A 27,645-nucleotide genomic window follows, 5' to 3' on the forward strand; every position below is an offset into this window, starting at 1 on the left:
GTTTGGTGACACATACCAATGTTTTCACTGAACATCAAAGCTGTATCCATAGACAGGCAGTCGATGTCTACTTGACCTCCTTGTATTCTGTACCAGCTTGCTTGTAAATCCACAGTTCCATCAAATTTATCCTGGAAGCCAGTCTGAGAGCTGTCATTCATCCCTATAAGGACATCGTCTAAAGCCCACTGAGCTGAATGCTTCCCTATAAAAAGCAGAACGGGCAGGTTAGCAGAGTCCCTGTTAATTATTTTTTATGCACACATCCTGTGTTCACCCAGTGAGCAGTGGTCAGTCATGTCGACCGACCACTGTTAAACAAGACTAAAACGTTGCTCAAGGATTAACTTGGACTCTAGAGTATGATTCTATTTCGGACAGACACAGGTATTTCCCTCTTCATTTCTCAAGTTTCAATGCTTTAATCATCATATGCTCTCCCTGTGTTTGAGTGAGACACTCTCTGAGACCCTAGGTTGGGAATTTTCATTTTATGGGTCACAACCTTCCTGCCATTCCCCACACTAAGGCCTCTGTCTAGTTCCCAAAATTCCTTTGGTATGGAAGAGGATAGTATACAAAGGAAAATGCTGAAGGCTCTTGGTATAGATGATATTCGTAGAAGTGCTCTTCACCTTCTCCTTCCTGGAGACCTCTCTTCTCTTGATCTCCAGCCTACAGGCATCTCAGTTCACCATCATCTCCAGCTCATTCTTCCAATCCTTCATTTCACTTCGCCTTTCTACCAGCATGCTGAAAATGCCGTCTTACTATATAATCACAGCTCTCACAGGAGAAGGAGGAAAGTCTTGACAATAAATTTTGAGCTCGCAGCAATGTGCCAGGACTTTTGTCTTGCCACTATGAGGAACGTGGGTCATAGCCGATAGAGCCACTCTTCACTGAGGCAAAGGACAATCTATGAAGGAGCTAATATCTGTAATGAGGAGTGGTTGTCACCTGTGGGTATGGAAGGTAGTATTGCAACCTCCAGTCATAAACTCTCCTTCTTACTGGGAGTCACAGAACTGCCATGAGGTACTCTTAGAGTGACCGCTCTCAGCAGGGACAGATGTCATCCAGGTGTCCTCAGAGCAAGTGGCCACCAGCAAGACACAGGTAGGGAGTAACAGATCTGATATTGCACCACTCACCAGCACAAATGATTGAGGGAAAACGATGGTCTGTGTGCACCAGTTCATGCTCAGCATTTCTGCCAAATGAACTGGCTTCTTAACTAAATCACATCCTTCTTGCCTTGTCTACTCTCCTGCCTAGTGAGGACAATTAACTCCAGCACATACATTGTAAGAAAATGTACAAATAAAAAACAGCCATCAAAATGATAAATGATATCCAAGAAGCTGCGTGCTATAATTACCTGAATGTAAGCTGTGTGCTTTTCTCTCTGGGGAATTGCTGTTAAAATATACTTTGCTATATTTCTGAATATCACCTTCTATTTCCTGCAGGGATCCAGGAGCTGCTACCTTGCACAAAGGTGAGATGCTTAGTCAGGAGATTTTTAATAGTGGTAACGTGCCCCCGTGCAAGGTGGGGGCTCTCACTGTGGCTGTAGGTATCAGTCAGCACCAGGGTTTTGCTTTCAGCTGAGAATGTGGGAAGTGGCTGAGGGGGCTTTGGAGGTGCAGTAGAAGGCAGGGGAGCAGGGCGCTGAGACACCAGAAATGACAGGGCACAGGAGTCCTGTTTTGAAGTGCAGAGATATTAAAACAGGGAGATGGGAGCCACCAGGTATGCAGATTTAAGGCCAAGTTATGTCTCCCTTTCCAAAACAGATAATAAATAAAATAAAATGTTTAGGCCATTTTGCATCCCAGATCACTCTATAGTCAGGCAAATCCTCTAAACTTATTCAGGCTTTTCTGTGTGATATTCTTTTCCTCTCCGCTCCTTTCCTCCCTGTTATCTCTCAGCATCTTTGGTTTAAACTTAGCTCTTAAACAATTTTACTCTTAAGCCCACCGTTCTGCATGGTGCTATAAAATAGAACAATGTCTGCAGTGTGACTGAGGAAAGCCTAAATGTTCTTGTAGAGCACCCAAACTGTTCACCATTCTGTGTTTTTGGTACATTGAGGTTTGTGCAGAACGTGAGAAGCATTGACACATGGGTTCTATGAAGCTGCTTAATGAGTTTTTAGGATGGCGTTGCTTACCATGTTGTGGCTGCCACCAGCGGAAAGCGGTGGCAGGGGTTTTGGCATCCCGAGGTAAGTCTATGGAAACAACCTGGGGTTCCAGGTATGATATGAAGTCCAGTTCTCGCAGCAAATGCCAGGTGATCCCGTTATCGTTTGTGTATTGAACGACAAGCCCTGTATTCAAAATTAAGAAAGGTGGTTAGTCTGACTGTATGGAGCAACAGGAGGCAACTCTTCAGCTGCTCTTCAGGCAACTCAGGAGCTGCCAACCCCTGTTCAGTGCATGCCACTTTTGGCACCTCCCCTAGGCTTTTGGCATCTCCTGCTCCAGGAGCATTTTCTGGACAAAGTCCTACTCCAAAGGTGACGTAGGCTTGCCAGCTGCCACACATTGTCTCGCTTCTGTTCACCGAACTCAAAGGATCTAAGCTTTTGCAACCTCAGTGAATGATTGTACCACAGAAACCATGAGAATCATGTGACTTTCTTAATATAGTCAGTATTTATTTCCTGCTGGGTATCCTTGCAGTTTGAGTGGGACACTGAATTGTAATTCTGATAGCTCTGTAACCTGTGCTGAAAGATGGCAGTTTGGAGTCAGTATCAATGTAAATCTCATACGTCAGGAGACAGTCCGCTGATATTGAACAGATTATACTGAGAGGAAAACGAAGTTTCTTCATCTACTTGATGTCAGTGATCTGTCTTCAGGCAACTAGACCACTTTACATGGGGATTCTGCTCCCCAAACTCTGCCAATCCTTCCCAGACACAAATATCAGTGCCCCCCTACAATAACTCTAAGCACGTGGGTAAAATAAGAGAGGAGATGGCTGGAAGAGATTAATCTCTTCAGACTAAATATATCTTTGGCTGCAACTTTATAATTTTGCATTTCAGGTAAATCATGCACGAGCTTGGGTTGGAAGGCCATCTTTAGTTAGACCCACTGGTGCAACTGAGAAGCTGAACAAGTTTTCAGGCACATAACTCTACTTCAGGTCAGAAATGGAGGTTGCCCACTTTATCCTGAACTTGAATTTTATTTCTTTTATTTCAGACCTGAAAAAAAGTCCTCTATACTTGTAAATTTACCTGTGTTCCAACACTACCAAGTACTCTAACAAAAGCTATTACATGGCTTCTTGTAAATGTTGTCTTAAGCCATCACAGCTCCAAAAAATTTACTCCCATTGATAGATCACCATTAGGTTTGGTGGAAATAAGTATAAATACAAATGTGGAACAAAAGTAAATAGTTTTCTGCACCATTTATCTAAACTGATGAAGTAATTGATTTATATTAAAAATAAAACAATCTTTTTCATTTTAAAAAGCAAATGCTTTTAAAATGTAAAAATAAGTAAATGGCAAAAACACTGCAGAAGACCCAAAATACAAAAAGCTTACTACAAGGTAAAGAGGCTTTACCTTCATTCCTGGCTCTTGGTCTGTTGCAGGAGTTACCAGCAGCCTTGCTTCCAATTTGTACATAAAATTGAACTAGCCTGTTAAAAAAATCAGAGTAGAAGAGAAGTGTAATTATCTTCTGATAGCACAAGATCAGCCAGGATAACTCTCCTTTCTTAACTAATGTGGCATTTTCAGTTAGGTCATTATCCCAGGCTTATTGATCAGGTAATGTTCCCAGTGAAACCAAGCATTGCCATAGTAAACAGTGGAGGACCCAAGATGGAAGAAGGTGATATGGTTTATTGATCCTGTGCCTAATAAATGTATTGTTGGACCGAGCAGCAGATTTTAGTTGTTCTTCTTTCACACAAAGATGCAAAAACTCCAAGGCAGGCAAATGTGCTCTCTCCATCAGAGCTTACCTTGGCCTCTTGTAACCAGAAAATGGTTTAAGCTTTGAAATACAATATTAGAGTTTTAATAAAATTAGTATATCGTCACTAAACCACCGATCCCTTTTTGGTCCTTAAATTCTTGATGTAAACAATTTTCAGTGAAAAGAGTTCATCGGACATTTTGTGAAGTAGACCCTTTGATTTTGAAAGTGTACACTTTAATTTCATTGAACATCCTCTTATTCTCATGTCATGAGATGGGGGAAAAAAATGTTCCTGAGCTGCCTTTCTTGCAACCTTTCCTGTTGTCGGTGCTTTTATCACTGCCCTACCTTCTCCTCCTCCTTTCTAAGGTAAATCATGGCAACCTTTTCATCTGTCTCTCTGCATGAAAGTTTGATTTTTCCCATAACCGTTTTCTGCAACCCTTCTAAAGCTGCAACATCCTTTTAAGACAGCGTTGCTGATTTTATTGACAGAACTTGGGCTAAGCCTGGAATATCCCTATCTAGCTATATTTGAATTAATAATTATGCCATCCTTGTGCTCCAAAATGCTGTCAATTTTTTTCCCAATCTACAGGGATGCCCTGGTACCCTCGCTGAACTGATATTTTTAATTGTGACTTTGTGGTATCACAGTAGTTTACATTTCCTTTTAGATGTGTACTATTGTGCTATGTAACAGCAACTTGTTTTAATTAACGTCCTGCTGCTCACTCGCCAAATTTCCTTGCATGTCTGACATTCGTCTCAGTCTTATCTGGTCATAACTAATGTAAAGAGCATTGAGATGACGGGGAATGCCACTGGCCCCTCATCTACGCCACCTTCACAGATTGTCTGCATTGCACACCTGAAACAGCACCTGAACAGAGTGGAGAACCTGGGTTCATCCCCATGCTGAGCTTTCACATGCTGAAAGTTGGGGGTGCTGTTCTCCTTCTTGTTTCCTAGCCAGTATTTGACTTAGGATGGTGCCTGCCTGTTGTAACTATTGGAGCACCCGCTGATGTGAGGTTTTTGGGAAGCAACTGCTTGTCCCTTGTGCTGGAGGTGTCCTCATGGAGCTCACAGGGAGAGATGGGGTCATTGCCAAGCAGAAGCTTTGGAGGAAAAAGAACACAAATCTAAAGCAAATCATGTTTCATTAATTCTACTGCTTGTAGATAACTTCTTTATTTAAAATACTTATTTTTGAGGTGATTTGTGTCTCTGTGTGAAGAAATGAGGCTTGAATTTTCACTCAAATAACTCCACACAAGGATAACTCTTTTCACTTTAGGAGATTTGGTTCTAATTTGTAGTGACATCAGTAAAATCACAGACAAGCCACAGGACTACAGCCAGAACCAGTACAACACAGCTAGGACTCCAGTTTCCCTCACCCACTGCTACATATGCATTGTCAGAATTCTCTTCTCATTCTAAACCCAACCACACTCCAGTTCTGTTATCGAAATCAGTATCTCCTGTGTGAGATATTTTGTATATCCACAGGGACTGGGACAAGCCAGAATATATTAATCAGTCTTATTCATAATATAACCCCAGAGATAGCTCAAGAACAAACAGGCTGACAGTATTACACCAGTTAGCCAGGTAGGTCCTATTGTTTGCTTGCAGCTCTGTTTTCTGAGCCAGTATTCAGGCAATGAAACACTAGACAGCGTTCTCAAAGGTGAAAAGATTTACAGTCCTATCATGAAATTCTCTTTTATGCTTGCCAAGTGTAAAGATGGATAAAAAGGATAAACAAAAGATAAAAAAAGTCGTTTCTGCAGAAGGGTGAATCAGCCCATCTGATCTGTAAGTGTTTGACCCAGCACAGCTCTCTGGGATGGTTGCACAGTCATTAGCAATTGAGCCTGTAACACAGACAGGAGCCAAGTCAGCTAACAAGCCAGATGTCACCGCTTGGAAAAAAAAATATATATTCCACGGGTTTTATCTAGCTGCCAGGTAGGCACTGTGTGCAAATGCTCTCACTGGACAGATAGTGAAGAGTGTCATAAGGGACAGGCCATCAAAATGTGAGGCAGTAGCTCATCAGTAACCTAACTGAATCCAGGTATCGTATTGTCGGTCAGGAGGATGGAAATATTGCTGGTGAAACTGTGCCTTTGGCGCATTGGGCCATGCAAAAGGGAAGGGATGGAGAGACTCTGGGGACTTCTGAACTGTAGAGCAAAAAGTAGTTTGGGTGAAATGAATTTTGACACATACAGCTCTATTAGTGCTATGGGACATCTCCTAATGTCTGTGAAAAAAATGTAGTCATATAAAGGAATAAGGAGACAATAGGATAAAGCAAGCTAAGATTACAATAGCACTTAAGGTATATGCTAAACATCTCCTGCTTGTTTGTGATCATTGGCTTCAGAGAGCAAGCTTGAGTTTTACATGCCCTTAGCATGAAACCCGAGTCTGGTGATGCCCTGTTGGGCTGCATCCCTGAGCAGCACCAAGCACCTCGGGCTGGCAAATCTCAACCCCTTGGAGCAGAACGAATGGGGAACACCGAGCCCCCACGGACCCCACTCCTCTGGGAAGAGAAGGGTGAGAGGGAAAAGGGTCTTTGTACTTCTTACAAAAAAGAACAAAAATTCTTTACGTTCCTTACATAAAATTTACACTTTACATACAAAAAGCGTTAACTGAAGCAAGACGATAGGGACCATACGGGAATTGAGAATAAAAATAAAACTTTAACGTCTTTCAGTATTTTCCAATTTTTTGTTCTTCCATGCCTGATTTAATGAAACAAGATCTTAAAAGGTCTGGGAAAACACTATTAACCTGAAAAATAAGAAGCTTAAAAATCTACTGCAGGAGTTTCAGCCTTCCTATTCACAACTCTTGATCCATATATCTAACAGTATGTCTTTCAAGGCATATTTTCCTGCTGTTTACCCTGTCACCAACCTCCCCCAATGAAAAAAAACCATGCACAAATAAAAGATAACTGTGCAGGGGCTAAGATGACCCCTAATAAGATAACCGAATTCTATGCAAGGCATTATCGAATGCAAAAAGTAATACCAAAATGGGAAAAAGTGCTTCCTTATAATCTCCTCTTTCAAGTGACATTAATTTTAGCTCCAATAATGGAAAAAAATAAATTATAGGCTGAGGAATTATTATATTTTTAGGGTATGGGTCTTTCAGTTAATCCCTCACACTCTCACAAACTTAGTCTGACATTGCTTCTAGGAAAAAAGCCTCAGTTAGTGTTACAGATGGCTCAAACATTAACATGGGAGGCACCTGTTCTAAGCAAGGTGTATGAAGCTGAATGTTTTACACGGCCAACCCAGACTGCTTTATAATTAATGAAAAAAATACATGCTTCCAGAAGATAAAGCACTGATCTTTCCTGGACCATATTTTAGGATGAGTTGCATTGCCCTTTTGAAGTAGCTATTTTCTCCTGTGAGCATAAAGGCAGCCTGAAGTAATTGCTGTAGTCTAAGGAGTCCATATTCTGGTCAAGTGGCATGAGGCTGATCCTACCCTTGAGCACACCCATGGCTGAAGAAACTGAAAAAATCCCTGTTAGTTCCATCTGTTTGAGATGACCACTGCTTTTGTTCTGTCTAGCAAACAGCCCAGGGATGTGGCTTCAAGCTTGAATTATTGAAGGAAGTTAAAATGCTTGCTGTGATGCTTATAAAAAAATTCGATGCTGTTTTTTTTTGACAAAATGATCAGTCGCAGCAGGAGAGCAGCTCACATGGTGAGCACGTGCTCAGAAGAGAGACCTTAGTTGCTCTTATCAAGTGTCCCTCTGGCCATTTAACTTCTTGGGGCAATTTTGAGACATCAGATAACCGTGTTCTTGTGCAAAATGGAAGTAGTGATAGATTTAAAAGTCAAGAAAGAGCATTGCTCAGTATTTTAAAACTTCTTTTGGCTTTTTTAACAGTTCAAACTCTATAAAAATGGAAAGCTATAAATATGAATATCTGGCATTAAAAATGGTTTCAAAGTAATCTTAGAGCTAAAGAAAATCCTTTTTCTTTTCATAAAAAGATTTCTCCAGGAAAGATGGAATAACTCAAAAATACCATTTCAACATAGACTTCTTGATGATGTGGTTACTTCCAATATTATGCTTCACAGGATTAATAATAGGAGATTCAAAATGACAGTGGAACAGAAAAGACGTGCTCAGATCTTCCCAGAGTTCCAGTGCAAACATGTACTTGTCCAAAGTGTATTTGTCAAGCAATTAATTAATTTAATTATGGAGTAATTTACATAATTATATAAATAATTCATGTATTTGTCAGACACACAGGGGACAGAGGAAAGGCAGCTGGTGCCGTGCCTCTCAGTGCTGGGGAGCTGCTGAGGATGTCCCCAAACCCGCAGCACCCATACTGCCCTGAGGAGCACCAGCTGCCTGAGCTGGAGAGCGGTAGCAGTAACTTGTGGCCAATCTTTTCTGAATGATCCCACAAATGAAATAAGGTAGAAAATCACCACGTTACTTACTCTTGGAGCAGTATGTCAGGAGAAATATCTTTTATTAAGCTAACTGCTATAATTGTAGACTAGGCAAGGTTTCAGGTGTGTGATCTCTCATGAGACTGGACAAAGAAGCAGTAGACTCCAGGCTAAATAATGGTTAGAATTAACAGCCCTTTGTCTATCCTAATTACATTAATCAATTAGACAATTTGAGAGAGAAAGGATAATTACTACCAGCAGAGTAGGATTCAGTGGCAGCAGGGAGAGAGGTGAAAGCTTGTTAGCCTCTTGGCTATGTAGAAACAATTCACATTCCATTTTTTTACACTTCTGACAAGTGGACTAATTCACAACATCTGGCAAGGAAACAACAGCTCATTGTTACGCCATCGGCATGCCTGCAATTCTACACACTCGAGGGAGAGGGAGTTTTTCTGTCCAGCTATGGGCAGAGTCTTAGATTTTGTGCAGTCTCAAGACCACATCTTCTGCCTGTCTATCTAGAGTACAATGCAAACCATCTTCTCAGAGGGATAAAGAGTTCATATTTATTTAAGCTGCTATTCCACTGTTTTTAACTTAAGTTTTCTCTCTTAAGAAAAGGAAATAGTACACCAGAATGAAAAAAAAAGTAATTTCTCTGCCTTTAAGATTTCTCATACAAGTTACATTACCAGAAAAACATTTCACATCTTCTCACTTCTATGCTTGTAACAGCAGAGAGAAGACAACATGAACACACAGAGAAATGTGAGAAGCAGCACTGAGGATTGACCTGATATTTGTGGTGTCCAGGGGAACAGTCCTCGCCTCCCTTTTGCCAGGTCCATTGAAGTACAGAGATTTTCCGTCGCTGAGCACGCCACAGCCTGTCCCAACCTGACCTCCTGTTATCTTGTACCAGAGAGGGCTGAGCTTCCTCTCAAACCTGTCGAACATCTCACTGTGATTAGGCACGTTAGACACACAGGTTCCATGTGATGCTTCAAGGGAAAAAAAAAATATATAGGAGATGGTTTGGTGAAACCGTGCTGAACAGAGTAAAGGTCAGACACAGTACATTGGCAGATGGTTCTGTTGCATTCACGGATGAGAAAGTTCTGGGCTTTTCTAAGAAAATGCCTTGACGATAGGATTGTACGTTTTTAAACCCTCTTTTTAAATTTTCGTAGGCAGAATAAGCCTTCTTCCTCTAAACTCTAAGATGGCTTATTTCACTAGGTGAAAATCAGCCATGCTTTATGTTGATAAGGCATTTTATGTAAACAGAAAAATATTATCCTTTTATTTCATTTTAAACGAATTGAACAAAAGATGTTAGCTTATTGCTTTGTTGGTGTAGAGGGTTGAAAAGAGTGCAGCATGCAACTGGTTGTATCAATCACTGTTTTTTTTTTCATTGGGTTTGGGTTTTTTTTGTGTGTGTTTCAGCATAAAAGCCCCTGAAACCACAAGTGAGCAGAATTTTCCACAGAAGGGCCTGTCAGAACATATGTTCCCTCCTGATCGCATGCCATCTGATGGCCAGGGGACTCAAAACCAGCAGTAATTCTTTTGAAGATGATCCAAAGTCTTTTAAGCAGACTTTTTAGTTTATAATATTTTATTTTGTTTTCTCCTCTATCACTAGTCCCTTCCCCATTCATACAGACGATGATGCTCAAAGATTGAGGTTGTCAGAAACACCACCAGTGTCAGCTGCCTTCAGCTGCTCTGTTTTGCCTGTGCTGAATTTTATTTAACAAAATGAGAAGATTCTTGCTGGCAGCCCATGAAATTTATGTCGTCATATATTTTTTCTGGAATATCGGAGAGGAAAAACGAGATGCTAGATTTACAGCTTACTGTAATGCCACCTAAAAAGGGTTGTCTTACCTGTGTAGCCCAGATCACAGAAGCAGACCCCTGAGACGCAGTCTCCGTGACCGTTGCAGTAGTTGGGGCAAGGCTCAGAAATGTAAACACCATCTAAGCCAAAAGGAGGCACGCTTTTGTGGGAGCTGCTCTCCTGGATCCAGCGGAATCGAGTCTTACTGCAAGGAAACAATGATGAAAGGCACAATGTTACTATTCCCAACTTCAATACCTACTGCATACTTTGTGTTCTTTGTTTAAGATTAAAAGCAGCTTTTCCTAAATTAACCATTTGAAAATAAGATGCAAATGGATGCCTAGAAAATATTTATGACATCCTACACTTTGTGCATCTTCATTTATGGATATTTTTTCCAGATTTTATTTTAATGTATTTTGGCTTCTCTGGCCCATATCCACCAGTGTAATACAAAGAACAGATACATGGTTTTATCAACAAGAGTGAATGGCTATATGTGACTCTGAAGATGCATTTCACTACTCAGGTATACCCGTACTGCTAACTACATTTTAAAACCCAGAACTCCATTTCTTACAGTAGTTGTGAAAAGAATTCAGTAATGGCAGTGACACAGAGTTTATTACAGGATCATATAATTTTGAGTAAAAAATCTTCAGGTAATTTGGATAGAAGAAAAAATCATCCACTTTATAAAAATAATGGTAAATAATGTGTCCTATAAGACATGGGGACAGATTTTTTTTTTTTTTTGTGGTTTTTATTTTTGCATGATGACATGAAATTTCCTGGAAAACAGTGATCTAATCCTTAGCTTGTATAACTGAAACTGCTCCGAGGACTTCGGTGAGCCTACACTAAGTTACTCCAGCTGACCCACGGCATAAGAAATTTGTTGAAGAAAAAATACTTTGGTTTGTAACTTTCAGTCCTTAATTTTTAGCCGAAGTATTTTATAAGAGCTCCAGGGCGGGGGGGGAGGTTGGGATGGGGTGGGGGCATATTTAAAATCTCATTGCCAATCCAGTGGATTAGCTAAGATCCTCCTTGTAATAAACCTATTGCTTTTTTTCTGCCATGCACTAGGATTTGGTATACAGGTGATCATCGTGCTAGTGCTTTGCACCAACTGATGAAACAGGGTACTCTCTGGATAACCCATGAAACATGATTTCCAAAGTGACCCACAATGCTGAGACCCTCATTGTACTCACAATGATTATATTTTTAATGTATTAGCATGAGCTTCTTATTTCTGATCATATTACTGAACATAATGCCAAACAGATTGCTGCTATTGATTCTGCACTACTTGTTTTGGGTAAATCAAATCAGCTGGTGTCAGATCTGTGCAATTTGGCACCTGCTTTTATTGGCTAATTACTGAAGAAAAGACAAACTTGTTATGGTATGCGCTGCTGTATCAGCTCCTTGCGGCAAAGGCACCAGCTCCACCGCTACACAATATGCCACATACTCAAAATCTGTGCTGGGGCTGGAGGATGGGGAACCCATCACAGGAGGATGGAGCTGAAACCCGGGGACAGCACTAGAGCGCCTGCCTGGGGGCAGAGAGGCAGGAGGCAGTGGGCGAACAGCCAGGGGCTCAGGAGGATGGCCAGGGGCTTGGGGGATGGCTGCTGGCTGCGCTGGCAGCACTTGGTGCGGGCAGCAAATCAGACCGGGGCGGTGTGCTGACGGTGTAAGAAAGGGAGGAAAGGAAGAGATAAAATTCTGCTAAATCCAAGTAAGACTGAGAAAAGCCTCCTGATTTCAAGGCTTATTTGTATCTCCCACATCTGAGGTTTTCTATCTGTATTGCCCGATGCTGAGGTTGTGTTTGTGGATGACCACACCTGTCATTCCTCCCTCTTTTCACTTCAGCTGACCCGGCCGCCTTCAATGACACGGCACATTACGCAACAGCTCAAATACCCTTCTAGGGTTTCTTTGCCCAGTAATTACTGTTTGTAAAATTAATCCTGTTGAAATGGCTTATTTGATTCAAGAGATTTATCATTCTCTCGCTGGTGCCTCTGACCTAACTGATATGCGTAAAGACAGACAGCTCCAACCCAAATCATGCTATGATGAAGAGACTGATGTCAAATTAAAATGCTGTGGATTCCTTGTTGGTTTGTAATTTAATTTTATAGACTCTTCTGACACTTTTGAAATGCAAAGCTTCTCCCTATTTCAGAGAGCACAATATATTTTTCCTAGATCTACCGAGTTTAACATTGTTTTTATTCACAGCTTGCAACTTTTTCCTACTGTAGCATCAAAGAACAGGTATCTACTTCATGGATACCGCTGGCATCACTGGCTTACAACGGACAGTACCTGGCTGCAAGCGACCTGGGGATAACAATAGTAATTCTTGTCCAGTCTTCAAAGTCTCCCGTGTGATACACGGTCGGCTCACTCAGCTCCCGGGAGCTTCCCTCGCATCCTTTCGTACCCGGAGATGCAGGGTAGCAGCCTTCCTTCACGAGCGACCAGAAGAGCCCAGCGTCATGCGAGTACTGAAGCAGAACAGGAGCAGAGCTGCTGTACTGGTTGGTGCAACCAATGTTCAGCTGCAAAAAAGCAGAGCAACACATACGAGTTGAAGAAACCTGTGCTGTTAGAGGTATTTATTGGCTGCAAACCACCTTTGACTTTTTGGTTTGGGAGGCTTGATGCTCTGCACACTTGCTTTGAACCCTGCTGGCAAACAGGGACTGATGCTTAAAGTCTGTTTTTTGCGTGTGTATGACATTTCTCAGTAAAAATTCCCACTATCTCTTCCTTAAGGTTGCTGGGTTCAGCAAATGTGCAAAGAACTTTTCAAAGGTCCACAAACAGCAAACGGTGCCCAGGCATCTTCGTGCCTGGGAGGAGTGGGAAGAGCTGTATCCTCTGTGACTCATCCCATCTGCTGTCCACCCAATGTGCCCAGAGGATCAGCCTGACTCCCAGGTCCCTCCTGCCCTGGGCTGCGAGCCCTGACCACAGCCTAGTCATGGACCTCACAGGAATGACGTCTGGGAGTTGGTGCTGCAGTTTGGGCCCCCAGAAGAGAGCAAAATTGGATGAAGTAGAAAAATGCATATTAAAACGTGAAATGGGAATGTAACCAAGACAACTACTGATTTGAAGTTTTCAGCTTCATTTTTCAAGCTATCAGAGAAATATTAGTTTTCATTATTTTATTGCAGAAATTCTACTCGAGCTGTAGAACGTAAAATGTAAACCAAAATCATTCATGTAAAATGAAATAATTTTGACAAATTACTGTCTTTGAGTTTATCAATGCAAAATTATTCCAGGCAGCTATTTAAAATGGAAATTTCACAAACTCAGGAAAGCATTTAACCATATGTTTAAAATGAAAGCATGCAAATAGGACTAACACATTTGTGTGCAGGCCAGTTCAAAAGCTTTCCAAAGAAGAGAAGAGTATAAATTCAGACCTTAAAAACCAGGCTTTATAGAGAAGAACTCACTGTTCTCTGCTACACATTGTTTGTTTTGTGTATTTATGTTACATTGCCAAGGGTTTCAGAGATGGAAGGCGTAGGAAATACTTCTAAGTACTGCTTTTTTAGACTAAACCATTTTTGAACTGCTGTTGATCATCAAACCTACAAAAAGGAGACCTAGTCACTGAAGTAGAGAAAAGTGGTCAAGAGGCATGTAGCAACTTTCCCAGGCTAAATGGTATTCATATATTGAAGCACTTTTGGGTTTTAGACAGTTTAAGGTATAAAACTACAAGCAATACTCACTCAGAAACTGTACTGCAATCCCTCAGTCTGTATAGCATTTCATTAGCGTAACTTTTAGATGAAATGAGATTATTTTACAAATCCCGTTATTTCTAACTAACTTTCCTATTTATAGAACTGTGGGAAATATATTTGAAAAGCTGCCTGTAAACATCTGATCTCTTTAATAATTCCACTTGTAAATTATTCAGTGTCTGTATCCACCAATTATGTAAGGACCATGTATTTGTGGTGAGCTCATTAAAATTGCATTGCAACCAACCTCCAGAATTCACCAATGGGATTTCATTATAAACTCAATAAAATTTTGATTAGGGTTCAGAAACAAGAGCTTGTCAAAGCAAATACACTTTGTTTGGAGCCCATATTCTGATGTATTGTCAGACCACTGAAATTTTTGTAAGCCCTTTAAAGAAGAGAATGCTAATTGGGGCCTATATTTACTGACACAATAAAAGTAAATTATATGAAAAACCTACACGGGAGTACAGAGCAGCTTGTAAGTCCTTAAATAGTTTAAAAAACAAAAAATGTACACAAACCATATTGGAGCTTTTGTAGTCACGGAGTCCCAGATGGGATAAATCCTTTTTCCCTTGACTGCAGAAGCATTTCCTAGTGTTGACTCAAATACAATGACAGTCACTTCAACCGACTTCTGAAACGTGTTGAAGAACAAGCTTTAAAACTTCTCCAGAGGGGTAAAAAAGCTCTCTGCACCAAGGTTTTGGCTATGCTCTTAGAAAGCACATGATATTTTATGCTGTATGAGTTCATACTTGTGCTCTTCAAATCTTTTTATGCAGTGGTATAATTTATCACCTTGTTTTGAACTGTGGCCCAGTGACATCTCGCAAGTACTGACTAACGGCAGTTTTACTGATATTCTACAGGGATTTACGTTTAAGGAATACCTTGAACTGCAGGACGTATCCAGGCTTCAGAGTTAAATCTCGGGTCACTGCAAACCGGTCTCCATCTGATTTACCAAAGAGCATGGCAGAGGGAGTGGCAGAGCAGAAACTTTCATTTTTGGTCATCCCTTCGTTGGCCAGCATTAGCCATACGCTCAGCTGGTTCATAGGGTAATCAAATGCTGGCTTTTCATAAAAATTCTGTTGGAAATGAAAGGAAAAGCAACAACAAATACTATCACCTTCAAGTGTGACTTCGGAATAACTTCCAAAATGATAAATTTTCAAATGCTGCAATTTGCATTTTCTGTAATTTTCCAAAAATTGCAATTTCCAAAATTTCTCTCTTGAGTTTTTGAGGGGATACATAATTATATCCTCTATGACAAAGATTGGGAGTCTGATGGTTTTTTAAGAGCCAGGTTAGTATGACACAGAGAGACACAGCTGCAAACACTACAGCTGTTTCTTTAAATACATCCAATTTTTTCAAAGAAAACTAAATTCAGAGAAAAGTCTACTAACAGAGAGGATGCTTCCTGTTTCGTGGGAATGTCCACAGTCCGCTCTTACCTGTGGTAAAGTGGGATTAACAATGGGAATGATGTGCTTCTGCTTCTCTGACAAAATGATGATGTCATCGATGGCCCACTGATCATACCCTTCCCCTGAAAACACGGGCTGCCACCAGCGAAACCTGGTGCAAGGTGTCTTGGCTGCAGCCGGCAGCTCCAGATAGACAAACCTGAAGAACAGAAATTCACAGGGAACACAATTTGTAGAGAAATGGGAGAAATGCCACGGAACAGGGAAAAGAGGCAGGAAGGCCACTATCTATCTTAGATGTAGGAGACCTCAGAAATCCTCTACGTATACGGATACCTATTTATACACTGCATATCAAGAAGTCTCCTTTGTCCTTCTTGTCTGTGGAGAATGTAAACTCTTTAAGACAATGTCTATTTTTTTACTCTCTATTACTATATTTCCTAGCACAATAAGGAACTGATTTGAACTCTTCAGCTTTGAATTAAACTGTTCAGCTGATCCGTGTTCAGCAAGTCTTAACATTCTTCTGTTGCCAGCAACTAATACTGAAATATGCTGGCGAAAGTAATTTCTCATTCTCTTCTGCTGGTTGGTCCTATTTGTAGACAAAAGCATTTTTCAGTTAAAATGCAATAGATTATGTAGCAGTTTTCTGCTGTGGATAAAAATATTTCAGCCCTCCTATATGGATCTTCATAAAAGAACTTGGGGTCTTCTCAGATAGTTTGCTTTATGTTCAACTTAGGAAACACCTTACAAAACTGTTGTTCAGTAAAAGTTAAGGTTTCAAACCTAATCATACGTGTGTTAAAAAGTACAATAATTAGTCACTTGTTCAGTCCTGTTTCAGACACCTTACATATATGCATTTATACATACATTCCTTTTGGTACTCTTTCTTTATACCATGTTATTTTGTACCATGGGCCCTGCTTCACTTGCTGGTTAGGCAGAAAAAGGTGGAGGAATTGTTCAGGAGTACAGGGAACTCACTTTTTCTAGAGGATTCCTAGATTTATGTGTTGGAAAATAAGGAATTGGAAAATAAGAATTGGACCACATTTGAAGCACCAGAAAAACAAATATACATAGCTGTATTCAGTAAGAACCATCACTCTTGGTTACTCAGAGGGGCAAATGTTTTGACTACAAATAATGTGCTGGAGGGTTCAGTGATGAAGGTTTCGGTATGTAGCTGCTTTGCTGGATGTGTCTTGTAATTTTGACAAAGTAGAGGCTAAGCAGAGTTCAATGGTTTTATACTTCCAAGTGCTTTTGGAAAAGGACAGTTTGCTGAGTCACAAAAGTCCTTCTGAAAGTGTTGTTCATTGCAATGCAAAATGACAAGAGGGAAGATAAAATTTTTTATATACTGAAAGACATGAACTACAGGTAATAGAAATCATGTTAATACCAATGCAGACAAAAGCAATTTTTTTCACTGACAAGCTATCTTACAGCAAATTTGAAGTGCTGAACATAATTTCTTCTTCCCCTTAAATATTCCTTTAAAGGAGTTTTTGTTGTATGTGGCATTAGTACAGGTTCATTAGATCTGAAACAAGAGTCAGAGGAAATGGCAGATTTCTACACTTCTTTTGGTCAAATTCTGTGTTTGCTTCCTAATGTTTTGCACATATTAGCATTTCAGTAATATTTCACATGGGAGGTAAGTGACTGGAAACTTTCTATTTTACTTCTATTTTTTTAAGGCCCACTTTCATTAGATTTTTCCTTCCTAAGGACAAGAGTTTACTGTGGCAGCCTGGAAAAGTTTCCATATAATTATGGCTTTTAAGCATTATAACTTGAAATCACTATTCATGTTTTCATAGATTGAGAAATAGCATTTTTTTTAAAAAGAACTGATGCAGTATGGATTCAATTTAGACCAAAATTATACCTGGGTTTGCTAAAGTCAGAGAAATACATTTCTGCTAGTAGCTGCCAGTTGATACCGCCGTTATTGCTGTACTGCAGCAGCACACCTTCTTCTCTGCTGTCTGGTTTATTGCAGGAAGAACTGTCTCCTCCTATCTGGATGTAAAACTGGACAAAATCCACCCAGGTTGTGTCCAAATCCCGGCTTACCAACTGTCTTTTTCCAGCCTAAAATAAAAAGAACAGAGGCAGGAAAATAGTATTAAATATGACACCTTCTCTAAGAATAGACATATTTAAAGTCCAACATGGATGAATATTGCACAGATAATTGCACAACTCAGAGGACACTGAATTTTGTGTTAACGTGACATTTTTTTATCTTTCAGACAATGATTGTGCTTGGCCATCCTTTATGTCTTAATCACTCTGCTGTGATCCCACAAGCATTTTTATTATTACGTTTCAACATACAATATAACTTCACAACATAATTTCAACATGACTATTCCATCTCATTCCTCCAAGATGCCAAGTACCTTTGGAAGACAAAGGGCAGACCCTGAGTGCCCTGAACTAACCAGGGCTAAGTGTTTAATTCAGCTTTATAATGATAAAGCATAAAGCAGTAAAAGGACATTTCTGAAGTCCCGTTTCCCCAGTCAAATCTTGCATTGTGTAGGGCTGCTTAATCATCTGAAGTTATAGCCCTTATAATACCTGTTGCTTGAAGCTTATCTCCTACAGAAGAACAAGGGAGGAGTATTATCTCTTCATGACTCACCTGAGTAGGATTTGTTCCTACACAAAACTATGCTGCTTTCCTAGTAAGTGTAAATCAGGAGTCTCTCAACTAAAACCTGTGGATGTGGTTTCAGGTTTACCTGAGATTATCTGAGAGAAAAAAATAGCCACATAAATTTAGTGAACAGCTTTTCCAAGGATGTTTTTGACTTCTAGAAGGAAACAGCTCTTGGACGTCTACACTGTGGTCAACATGATCACTCTGTGCATGTTGGCAAAGGAAGACAGAGCACGTTTGACTAAAAAAAAAACTTTAAAGTTTGAGTGCCTTTTATTGTGACTGGAATGATCCCGTCGCCCTCTTCCCTGTGTACCCTGCTGCTTGAGACTGAGCTTGTGGGCTTGCACATCAACAAGGCTACAAGATGCTGATATGGGATATGAAGCTGCCTATGGCAAGGCAGGACACGGGGCGAGAGGGGTGTCCCCGCAGAGGGGACCCATGTGCCCCGCGCCTGGCACGGCCCTGCCCGGCACAGCATCATGCTGCCACAAGCTGTTATAGGTAGGGCAAAGCCAAACATGTGCAGCTGGAGCGAGGACACAGGGATCATACGTCTGCATTCATTAAAAGTAGCTGCAACCTGGCACCGCCACCCAAAATGGAGCAGAATTGGCAACACGTCTACTGTTTCTAATTCCCTAAAATCTCATGGGTTTCTGTCCATCTCCAAGCACAAAAAGGTATCAAAAAGGAAAACCTGGGCTAAGTAATAAAATCATGCTTGTGTTTTAAGTAATAGTAATGTTTTCCTTTGTCTCTCACTTGTACATCCATGATCCTCTTGACAAATTTCCAGACAAATTTGAGATAAACAAGTGGCATGATCTAGCCAGACAGAAGTAACAAGATTTATAAGCTGAGATTTAAAATATCATCTATGTTTTATAATAAGATGATAGATGAATTTAAACCCTGTTCCACTCACCACCTCTTTCCTCTTCCTGCCCAGTTCAAGGTAAACTCAGCACAGATACATGTCTATTTCTTTCCTTCTCACAACATTCTGCTTTGCTGACGTCATAGCCTGGGTCCATAGCTCATTTGTAGACTGCCAGATAGGCTACCTCACACTGCTAGACTAACTTCTGGAAGCTGAACGCTTGTGTTTTTGAAACTCAGTTAGCTCACACCACCAATGACAACTAAAACCTTTGAAGAATCCTTTGACCCTCAAAATACTCACTGAGGATACAGTCATATTGTATTATGCCTGCTGTTCTGGTTTATTTGTTGGTTTATCCCCAGCTGAGTAAAGCCCTCCTGGATGGTGCCATGAGAGTGAGACACGCTTGGTCTTAGGTGCAGCCCTGAGCTTCCCAGTGCAGTCCCACATGGCTAATACTGGCCAAGGTAACACTGATAATCTCTTGGTAGTTTGTTTTCACAGCTTCTTCTGGAGACTCAGAGGAATTTAAAATTATCGTCATCAACTCAAACTAATATTGGATAATATAGATGCAAAGGCCCTTGCTGTCTCGCGAGCAGGTGTGTCCTGGCTGGCTGAGGATACCCAACATACTGACCCACAGTGGAACAAGCTCTGGCCATAAAACTATTCCAGGTAGGTTTTCCATATCTACAACCCACAGCAGCTCTGTCTGCCAAAGGGTTAACTACAGAACCAGGTTAATTGAGAAAGGGAACGAGTGACATAAAACCTCAGAGGAATTGCAGGGGCTAACTGAAAGAGCTCTGTACTGCTAATACACCTATAATTGATCAAAATGCGTTGTAAACCAAAAGATAGAGGGTTGGCTGAAAAAAAGCCAACATTAATTCTGGTAGCAGTAATTGATTATGGCAGTAAACATCAGACATTCAAATAAAAAGTTGCTATTTGAGCAAATGCAAAGAAATTGAGCCCGTGAATATGAGCTCCCAAAACAATACAGAACTGTTGGGCAACTATGAAAATATTTTTTATTATCTACCAGAACGGCCACTAGATGCCTTGGAAAAGATCTAAACAGAAATTAAACAAACCACCTTCTGTTGATGACATGCAGACTGCTACTACTCAAGAAATGAATGATAACCTAACCCTTAGAGATCAATAGAAAGAAGCCAAGAATTTCTAAATGAGTTTTTCACTCCTCCTTAGCAAAAATCAGAAGAAAGATCATAGCAGGTTAATTCTAATTTAGCAAACTACTTTGAGAAGCTTGGCATAAGGAACTGAGCCAGAAGGAAAAACATCTAACAGAGAAGACAATTATATAAAAAAATCCAATTATCACAATTAGCTAGTTATACTGATTGGTCTATTATGAAATTTTCAGCACAGAGCTGCATTTCCAAGGGAGCTGGATGTGAGACTATGTAGGAGTGCTGAAAATTATTTGATGGGTTAGATTTTTGTAATGAGGTAAACAACACACAATTACACAGCGTTGCATATTGGGTTATTCTTCTGGGACTAATCTGGCTGTCATGACAGCAGTGGCAGTTTGATCAAACCTTTAAAAGGAAAGCACATAGCTGCGTTTATACTCTTCCTTTCAATTAAGAACAAAAGAAAACCCAGTACCAGACCCAAAGAGCAGCAATAAAACATGAATCTGTGATTACAACCCATAATCTTACATCTGGTCATAAAGATCTCTTTTTATTTTAGTTATAATTGCTATTAATTAGCAGAATTCCCTATATCTCTTTCCTGCTCTGTTTGGTTTTTTTTTTTTTTCTGCAAAGCATCCAAGTTATACAAAAGAGTATCCTCCTACAGGCTAGCCACTTTCTAAAAGTCTGGAGGGGTCTTTTTTTCACTACTTTTGGTCCTGTGACCTCAAATAAGCTGTTTGTCCCCTGGAAAGCCAACATTTCTCCCTCCCCCACCCCCGAACAGTACAGAACAAACAAATGGGAGCTGCTGGATGCTGAGAAAGAACTGAGTCTTAAAACAGAAAATGCACAATTAAGACAGTATGAATGTACACACTTCCCAGCACACTGGTGATTTACTTCCTTCTATTACAGCTGGTATTTCTTGGATACGTGTCCCTCCCTCTCTCTTTTGATTGCTTTGTTCTTTACCTGCAGAGCACAGCTGTGCTGTTTAATGCACTTGTCATGCTGCATGCTGCTTTCTGCCACCTTCCTTTTCTTTGCCATACAACCACATCATGCTCCATTCAAACCTACAGTACGTGCCTCTCTCCCACCCCTCCTGACTACCTTGTTGAAGTAGAGTGAGGAGCCAGATGAGATGACCCCACAGCCTTCTTCAGGCTTGACGATCTCTCCCCCGATAATTTCCTGCCACTCTGTCTTCAGGCTGTCTGGGTTCTCAAAATCAGACATGACGGTTGAAGGAAGGGGATTTTCAGGCTGACATTCAGTACCCTGAAACCCTGAGTCACACCTGGAAGGAAGCGTACACACAACCAGCTTTTAAAGACTTTATTTGACACTGACAATTACTTAAGGCACCACACTAACCCTTTAAAATCAGACATGAAATAACAAATAATTCTGGAATTGGAACTTTGGATCATGGAAACAAACTCGAATAACTGGAAAATGGAAAAATCTGTATCTTATTTTTAAAAAAATGCCTGTAGTGTCCAGCAAGTTCGAAGCTGGCAGGCAGAACTCTGTGCCCTTGGTATTGCACCTGGTCTGACGGCGGCTAGCAAGGACTGCTGAGCTGGTCCCTGGGGTCCTTCTGACCCAGCAAAGCAGCTCCGGCACTGAGCTGGTCCCCAGGGTCCTTGTGCAAAGCGCTGGAGGGGCCACAAGAACACCTGCAGCAGGGCCGTGCCGTGCCACTGAAAGCTCTTCCAACACCTGGATCTGCCAAGGGTATGGGTTCTTGGACAGAGAGATGAGGAGCAACTGGCTGTTAATGTTGCTTGAATGGTCTGACCCCTCACAGTGCTTTTATTCTTTAATGTTTGATCTAAAAGTAAAAATAACAGCGAAAAAAAAGAAAGTATACAAAACAACAGGATACTTGAAGTATCAGGAGACCATTTTTAAGAGGAATGGCCAAATGTTTTATACCTGCAAACGCCGTGGTCGCACCAGCCGTGTCCGCTGCACATGTTGGGACACTGCTGTCCAATGTAGATGTTGTCTAAGGCCCATTCGTCTTGGGCTGTGTAGTAGCACTGACTCCAGCGGAAACGTGTGGCGCTGGACCTTAAAACCAACAAAAATGCTTTAATTTGCAATTCTTTACAGAACTGTAGGAAAAAGATAAAAAGCAGCTATAAAAAATAAAGTAAATTGGTATCACAATCACAGCCCAGCCTGGAAGGCCTGGCACAACCAAAGACAGATTTTTGTAAATGAAATTTCTAGCTGATGCTTCTTGCTGCACAGGGCTACATAAAGGAATTTCCAGTAATTAATGACATTTCTGAGGAAGGCTGCAGATGCGTTACAGGAACTTTGTGCATTATTTTAAATAAACCTATCCATGAATATTGCTGGATTTTTATTCAGTGCCATTCTGTGAGGGTGACAGGATGCAGAACTAGAAAGATGGACCTAGGGCACACCTTTGATTTTTATATTTTTGGTCAAAGTTAACAGGCTATAAGTTGTGTAAAAATGTTTCTTCTGATATTTATTATTAAAAAAAATTCTATGAAATTAAAGTTCTTGAGTGTTAGCATTTCTCCCCTTTGAATACTTGCTATTTCTATTCAACAAGTTGACTGGTTTTTATTTGGTATAGACATTTCTTTTTGTCAGGATGATTCTAAACTAGATTTTGCTCACATATCATTGGTGGCATTGTAATCACAAGTTTTTGACAAAGATCCGGTTTCATAGCACCTATTTTTTTCTATATTGCAAGTAGCTTGCTCTTGGCCAACTGCTCAAACAAAATCTGTAACACCCAAGGTTCGTGGTGGGGAATCATTGGATTAGATTACTTGCCTATATGTAACTAAGCTCTGGATATTTATAATATTCTTCAAGCAGAAAACCTTGCTGTAGTTTCTCTTTCCTAGTTAAATATTGTTTTTTAAACAGCTTTATTGTTTTTGTTATTATAGTGGAATCAGGTAACATTATTAAAAAGTGCTTGATGCTGGCCCTCTAGGAGATTGTCCAACGTGATATCAACATTTTCCATGCCGAGTGACTCCCGCCAGCCAAATCTAGCTAGATCTAGCCAGACATCCACCACTCTCAAAAACCAAGGCTGGAGAAGAAACTGAATCATGAGAAGAGTAAATTTTGTCACCATCAAGCCTTTCCAAGCTGTCCTGCCAACATATGCACATCCAACAGGTTACACGTGTTGGCTAGTGGCAGCTCCCAGCTGGTGAGTGCAGGGACCCTCCACTCCATGCTCGTGTCAGAATGAGATTAAGAAAAATATATTGCATGTGAAGTGAAATGAAGATGGGAAATCTTTCATTGTGATGGAGCAAAAGGGGCTGTGCCAGCTGCGTGATGGGTCTGGGAAAAAAGGGTGGTGGGGATAATGTGGGAGGGGACGCTGGGTCACAGAGCTGTGGAGGGGATGGACTGGGAAAACAAGGCTGACTGCAGGGAATTAAAAATCAGATGTTAAACTGGGACAGACCTGTGCCTGCTCATGGGCTGACTGGGTGGCCTGAGGATGAGAAGCAGGAGGTTGCTTCAAGAAGTAGGAACTTCTTTCCTAGCTCGTTTCTGAGCCATATGGCTACAGTATGATGGCATGGGATATAATGCCGTTACTTTAATTTAAGGAAAAAAACCCTCTTCCCCCCCCCAAAAAAAAAAAAAAGGTAGAATGACCTGTTAAAATTAATATTGTAAAGGTGGCTCACTGTGCCACCTCCTCGCATATGTGGAAGAGGAAAAAAATATAGAGGCAGGCTGTGCAGCTGAAACGGACAGCACAGCAGAGCAGTTAACCATCCAGTCACATACTACAAGCATACAAAGAGTATTTTAGTACATACTTGGAGAAATTTTAAGAATATCAATTTTTAATTTATTTAAAAAACAAGTGAAGCTGCCTAAAGGCTTAATTTTTAATTGAAATAACCCATGTTGTTTGTTTTAAGTATCTGCTTGATCCTGAAAATACTACAAGCATTTTTACAGCATGCAGAACTAATCTGTGGGGGCAGATCTGCCGATTAAATACTCTCTCAGGATATAATGTATTGATGGGTTACATTACAAGAGCTATGAATTATCCATTAAAAGTGCACAATGCCAGTAATCTGCACACGAAGGACTTCCTGAGCTTGCATAGGCACAATGGACAGTCAATATTCACTGCAATTATTTACTGTTTATTTTCTGAGTGCTCTGAAGCCAGCACATCACCTCAGTGGTGGTGTTCACGTTCGCTACAGAGCGTCAATGGCACCGCAGAGAGCCCTGACAGAGACTCTGTGCTTCAGAAAAATGGTAATGACTGGTGTTAACTCTCATGTGCACTGAGGAAAAGAACAACAGTGAAACCAAAGAAAGGTTTTATAGCAGGCAAAAAAACCCTTCATGACTTCCCAGCACAGTAAAATTGTGTCATGTTGTTTGCCCAGGCGACACGAGGGAGAGAATCGTGGCCAGGCTCCTCCGGTTTTTGTTAGTGAAGGTGTGTGGGTAGAGGTGGGGAGTGCGACTCTGCAGCTCCAGGGGTACTTACAGCAAACTGGGGGGGATTTACGGTGAAAGAAGGGCAATTTGGACATCCCGTGGAAGTCTCTTGGTGCCCAACAAGTGGTGGTGCCCCCTGAACACAGTTGCCGGTGCTGCTTGGTGTGGCATCGATGACATTCCCCAGCCGCTCACTGGGCGCTGCTGGGTGCAGACGTCCCTGCAGGAGCTGCACGGGTGCACCATGGCTGGTTGTGGGCCACCCGGCTCGTGCCTGCCCTACACAAACAGTGGGGAGAGCCAACCCACGGGTAATGACACGGCACCTCTGTGCCCCGGGGAGCACCGCACCTGGAACCCTACTGAGAAGACCCCCGTGCAGCACTGCTGTCGGGCTGCTCCCGGGGCTGAGGGAACAGTAAAATGTTTTCCTGGATGAGCTCATTGTCCCCATCCCGCTGCAGGGAGCTGCCCCGTGCCGCAGGGCACTGCCACCCTGCCAGGCGCAGAGCGCGGAGCCGCATGCTGCTGCGGCGGCTCCGTCTTTCTCCTCAGGTGGCAGATGCTGGCCGCACGTCAAGCTAAGGGTGAACTCAGCTCCACTTGTTACTTAGAAGCAAGCTCCCCAAGATGAACGCAGAGATGGCAGGAGATTTTTTCCCTTTCCTTTTTTTTTTTCCTTTTTTCTGTTTTTAAGAGGAGGGGAGGAAGGGAGGATTGGTGTTGCTGCCTGAAGATAAACGTGTGGCTGAAAGGGAGGTGTGTGCATCAGCTGGGCAGCTGGGGATGGTCCCCGGAGAATGACATCCTCACGGACAGGAGCTATTTTTAGCTGCAGATGAAAAGCTCTCCCTGAGGACAGCTTTGCCGCAGTGGGAATCCTGCTGTCCCACCCAGCTGGGTGGTCATGGGGCGCCCCAGGCAAGCGGGGCCACCGACACACAGCTGTGGGCTGTGAAAGCTCTCACAGATCCAGATTCCTCTCTGGGCAAGCGATAACGCGTGTTAGGCTGAATTCACAACTGCAAAAGCAACGCTGCTGAAAAGCCGGTCCTGCTCGCTGTTTTGAAAGCTTTCCAAGGCTGCTCTGCACCTCAAGGTAACAACAGCTGAAGAGGATTATGCTGTTAAAAATGGTAATCAACAATTTTAAAAAGCCATGTTAATTGAGAAAAGAGAATAAGGAGCTGAGTGTCAGCTGCATTCTCAGTGATAAAATCCTGGTTTTCCGGACAGTCACCATTTGGACACCTATTCAAACGAGAAGTCCAGTATTGAAGATTTATTACATCATTTTATTACAAGCAAAATAAACCTCCCTGGTTCCTCATGTTTATTCTCAGTTTTGTTGTGGTTGTTTTTTTTTTTTTTTTTTTTTTTATGCTACTGGAAGGCAATCTGGCTTTCTGACGACATTATATCTAAGTCAGGTTGATGTCAAATAAAAGTCACTGCTGTTGCATGACATTTTACATAAGCATAAGGAAATCGTGTCCCAGATGTATTGCGAGTGAAATGATGTTCTTTCTGTTATAGAATTTTTCTGATATGTGATTTAAAATAAAATCATTGTCTTCTCTCCTGATATTAAAAACCCTAATGATCTAATGCAAATTTGTAGCTGATAAAATTATATTTGCTACCTTCTGAGTTACCATAATTACATTTACCCAATTATCCTGAAACTCTCATTCAGTCATTAGGTGTTGATTTGTTTATGAAGTCAGCAACTGACAGCTGCTTGTATCTCATTAAGGCCTGTTCATATGTAAATGCCTCCCATAAAACTGAAATTAATTTTCATCAATGTTAGAAATGTTCTGTTCAAGTACAATACAATTTCAGTGAGCAGGTGCATACATTTCATTTCTCCAATACAAGTCTCACTGTTGCAGCAGATTTCCTAACATCCCAAATCTCAGATAACTCAGGGACCTTGTAAACTCATGCTTGCCAGATGCAGAACAACTACACGTGCAGAAATACCAGCACTCACAGAAAGTTTTACAGGAGAAATAGGTGCTGTTAGGAACAATTTTCCGGCTGCACGAGCACAGTGCTGCAGCCTGACGCTACCTGTGCATCCGAGGTGCAAACCCTCCGCAAAGAGCTGTGCGTGCAGGGGTCAAAGCTCCAGCAATCCCAGTTTTGGGAAGGCAGAAGACCCGGCTCTCCCCCTCTGCACTATTCTTCCCGGCCATTACTAACTTTTCGTCCATGGGTGGTTGTTGCAGCAGAGTGCGGGTGGGGAAGGGAGAGGAGAGGGAGGGAGGGTGCCCTGAAGAAGAGCCCTATGGAGCATATTCGTTACCAGGCCCCCTGGATGATGCTCTTTGTGTGGCCGGGCTGGCAGAGGAGCAGCTCTGCACATCGAATGCTCACCAGCTGCCTCTAGGATTTTAAGGCAGAAACTCGCCCTCTGTTAGCAAGCACGCTTTAAAAATGCAAAAAAAAATCCCCTCCCAATCTCAACCAGATTGGAGCCACCATTTTCCAGGCAGTGGAAAGACATGAAAAAAGAAGGAAAGTGGCCGAGATGCAGCTGGTGTGCCGGATTGCTTGTGGTGGGAAACAGGAGCCATCCTTCCTCTTCACCCCTTATACTGTAGCACAATGGAGTCATACTGAAAATGTGTTTTATGAAGAGCAAAGTAATGTTCAGTGGTAATTTGTACCTTAATTACTAACAAAACTCTGCTAACAGACGGGAATCCCTTCAGATACAAGATAGAGTGTGAAATATTTATGATTTGTGCATAGCATAAAGCAGGATCCTGACTATTATTTCATTATAATTTCTCCCCACAGTCTCCTAAATTAAAATGGAATTATTTGCTTCTGTCACCTCATATGCTGAAGAAAATTACCAGATCCTAAAGAAAAAAAGGCCCAC

At 41.5% G+C, this 27,645-nt stretch overlaps 1 protein-coding gene across 2 annotated transcripts in view; it reads right to left on the bottom strand.

The window, feature by feature from the left end:
* Positions 1 to 27,645, bottom strand: part of RELN (reelin) — a 308,977-nt gene that overhangs the window by 53,730 nt on the left and 227,602 nt on the right. For both annotated transcript variants that reach the window (XM_086611234.1, XM_086611233.1), the window contains exons 23-33: positions 22,203 to 22,340; positions 21,375 to 21,561; positions 17,415 to 17,620; positions 15,536 to 15,707; positions 14,963 to 15,163; positions 12,622 to 12,857; positions 10,320 to 10,477; positions 9,220 to 9,427; positions 3,596 to 3,672; positions 2,180 to 2,338; positions 17 to 205 (exon numbers count right to left, since the gene is read on the bottom strand). In XM_086611234.1, coding sequence (XP_086467360.1) covers positions 17 to 205; positions 2,180 to 2,338; positions 3,596 to 3,672; positions 9,220 to 9,427; positions 10,320 to 10,477; positions 12,622 to 12,857; positions 14,963 to 15,163; positions 15,536 to 15,707; positions 17,415 to 17,620; positions 21,375 to 21,561; positions 22,203 to 22,340 — 1,931 coding nt within the window. The remainder of the gene's footprint in view (positions 1 to 16; positions 206 to 2,179; positions 2,339 to 3,595; positions 3,673 to 9,219; positions 9,428 to 10,319; positions 10,478 to 12,621; positions 12,858 to 14,962; positions 15,164 to 15,535; positions 15,708 to 17,414; positions 17,621 to 21,374; positions 21,562 to 22,202; positions 22,341 to 27,645) is intronic.

The sequence above is a fragment of the Tauraco erythrolophus genome, chromosome 4 (assembly GCF_009769465.1).
Source record: "Tauraco erythrolophus isolate bTauEry1 chromosome 4, bTauEry1.pri, whole genome shotgun sequence".
Classification (NCBI taxonomy): domain Eukaryota; kingdom Metazoa; phylum Chordata; class Aves; order Musophagiformes; family Musophagidae; genus Tauraco; species Tauraco erythrolophus.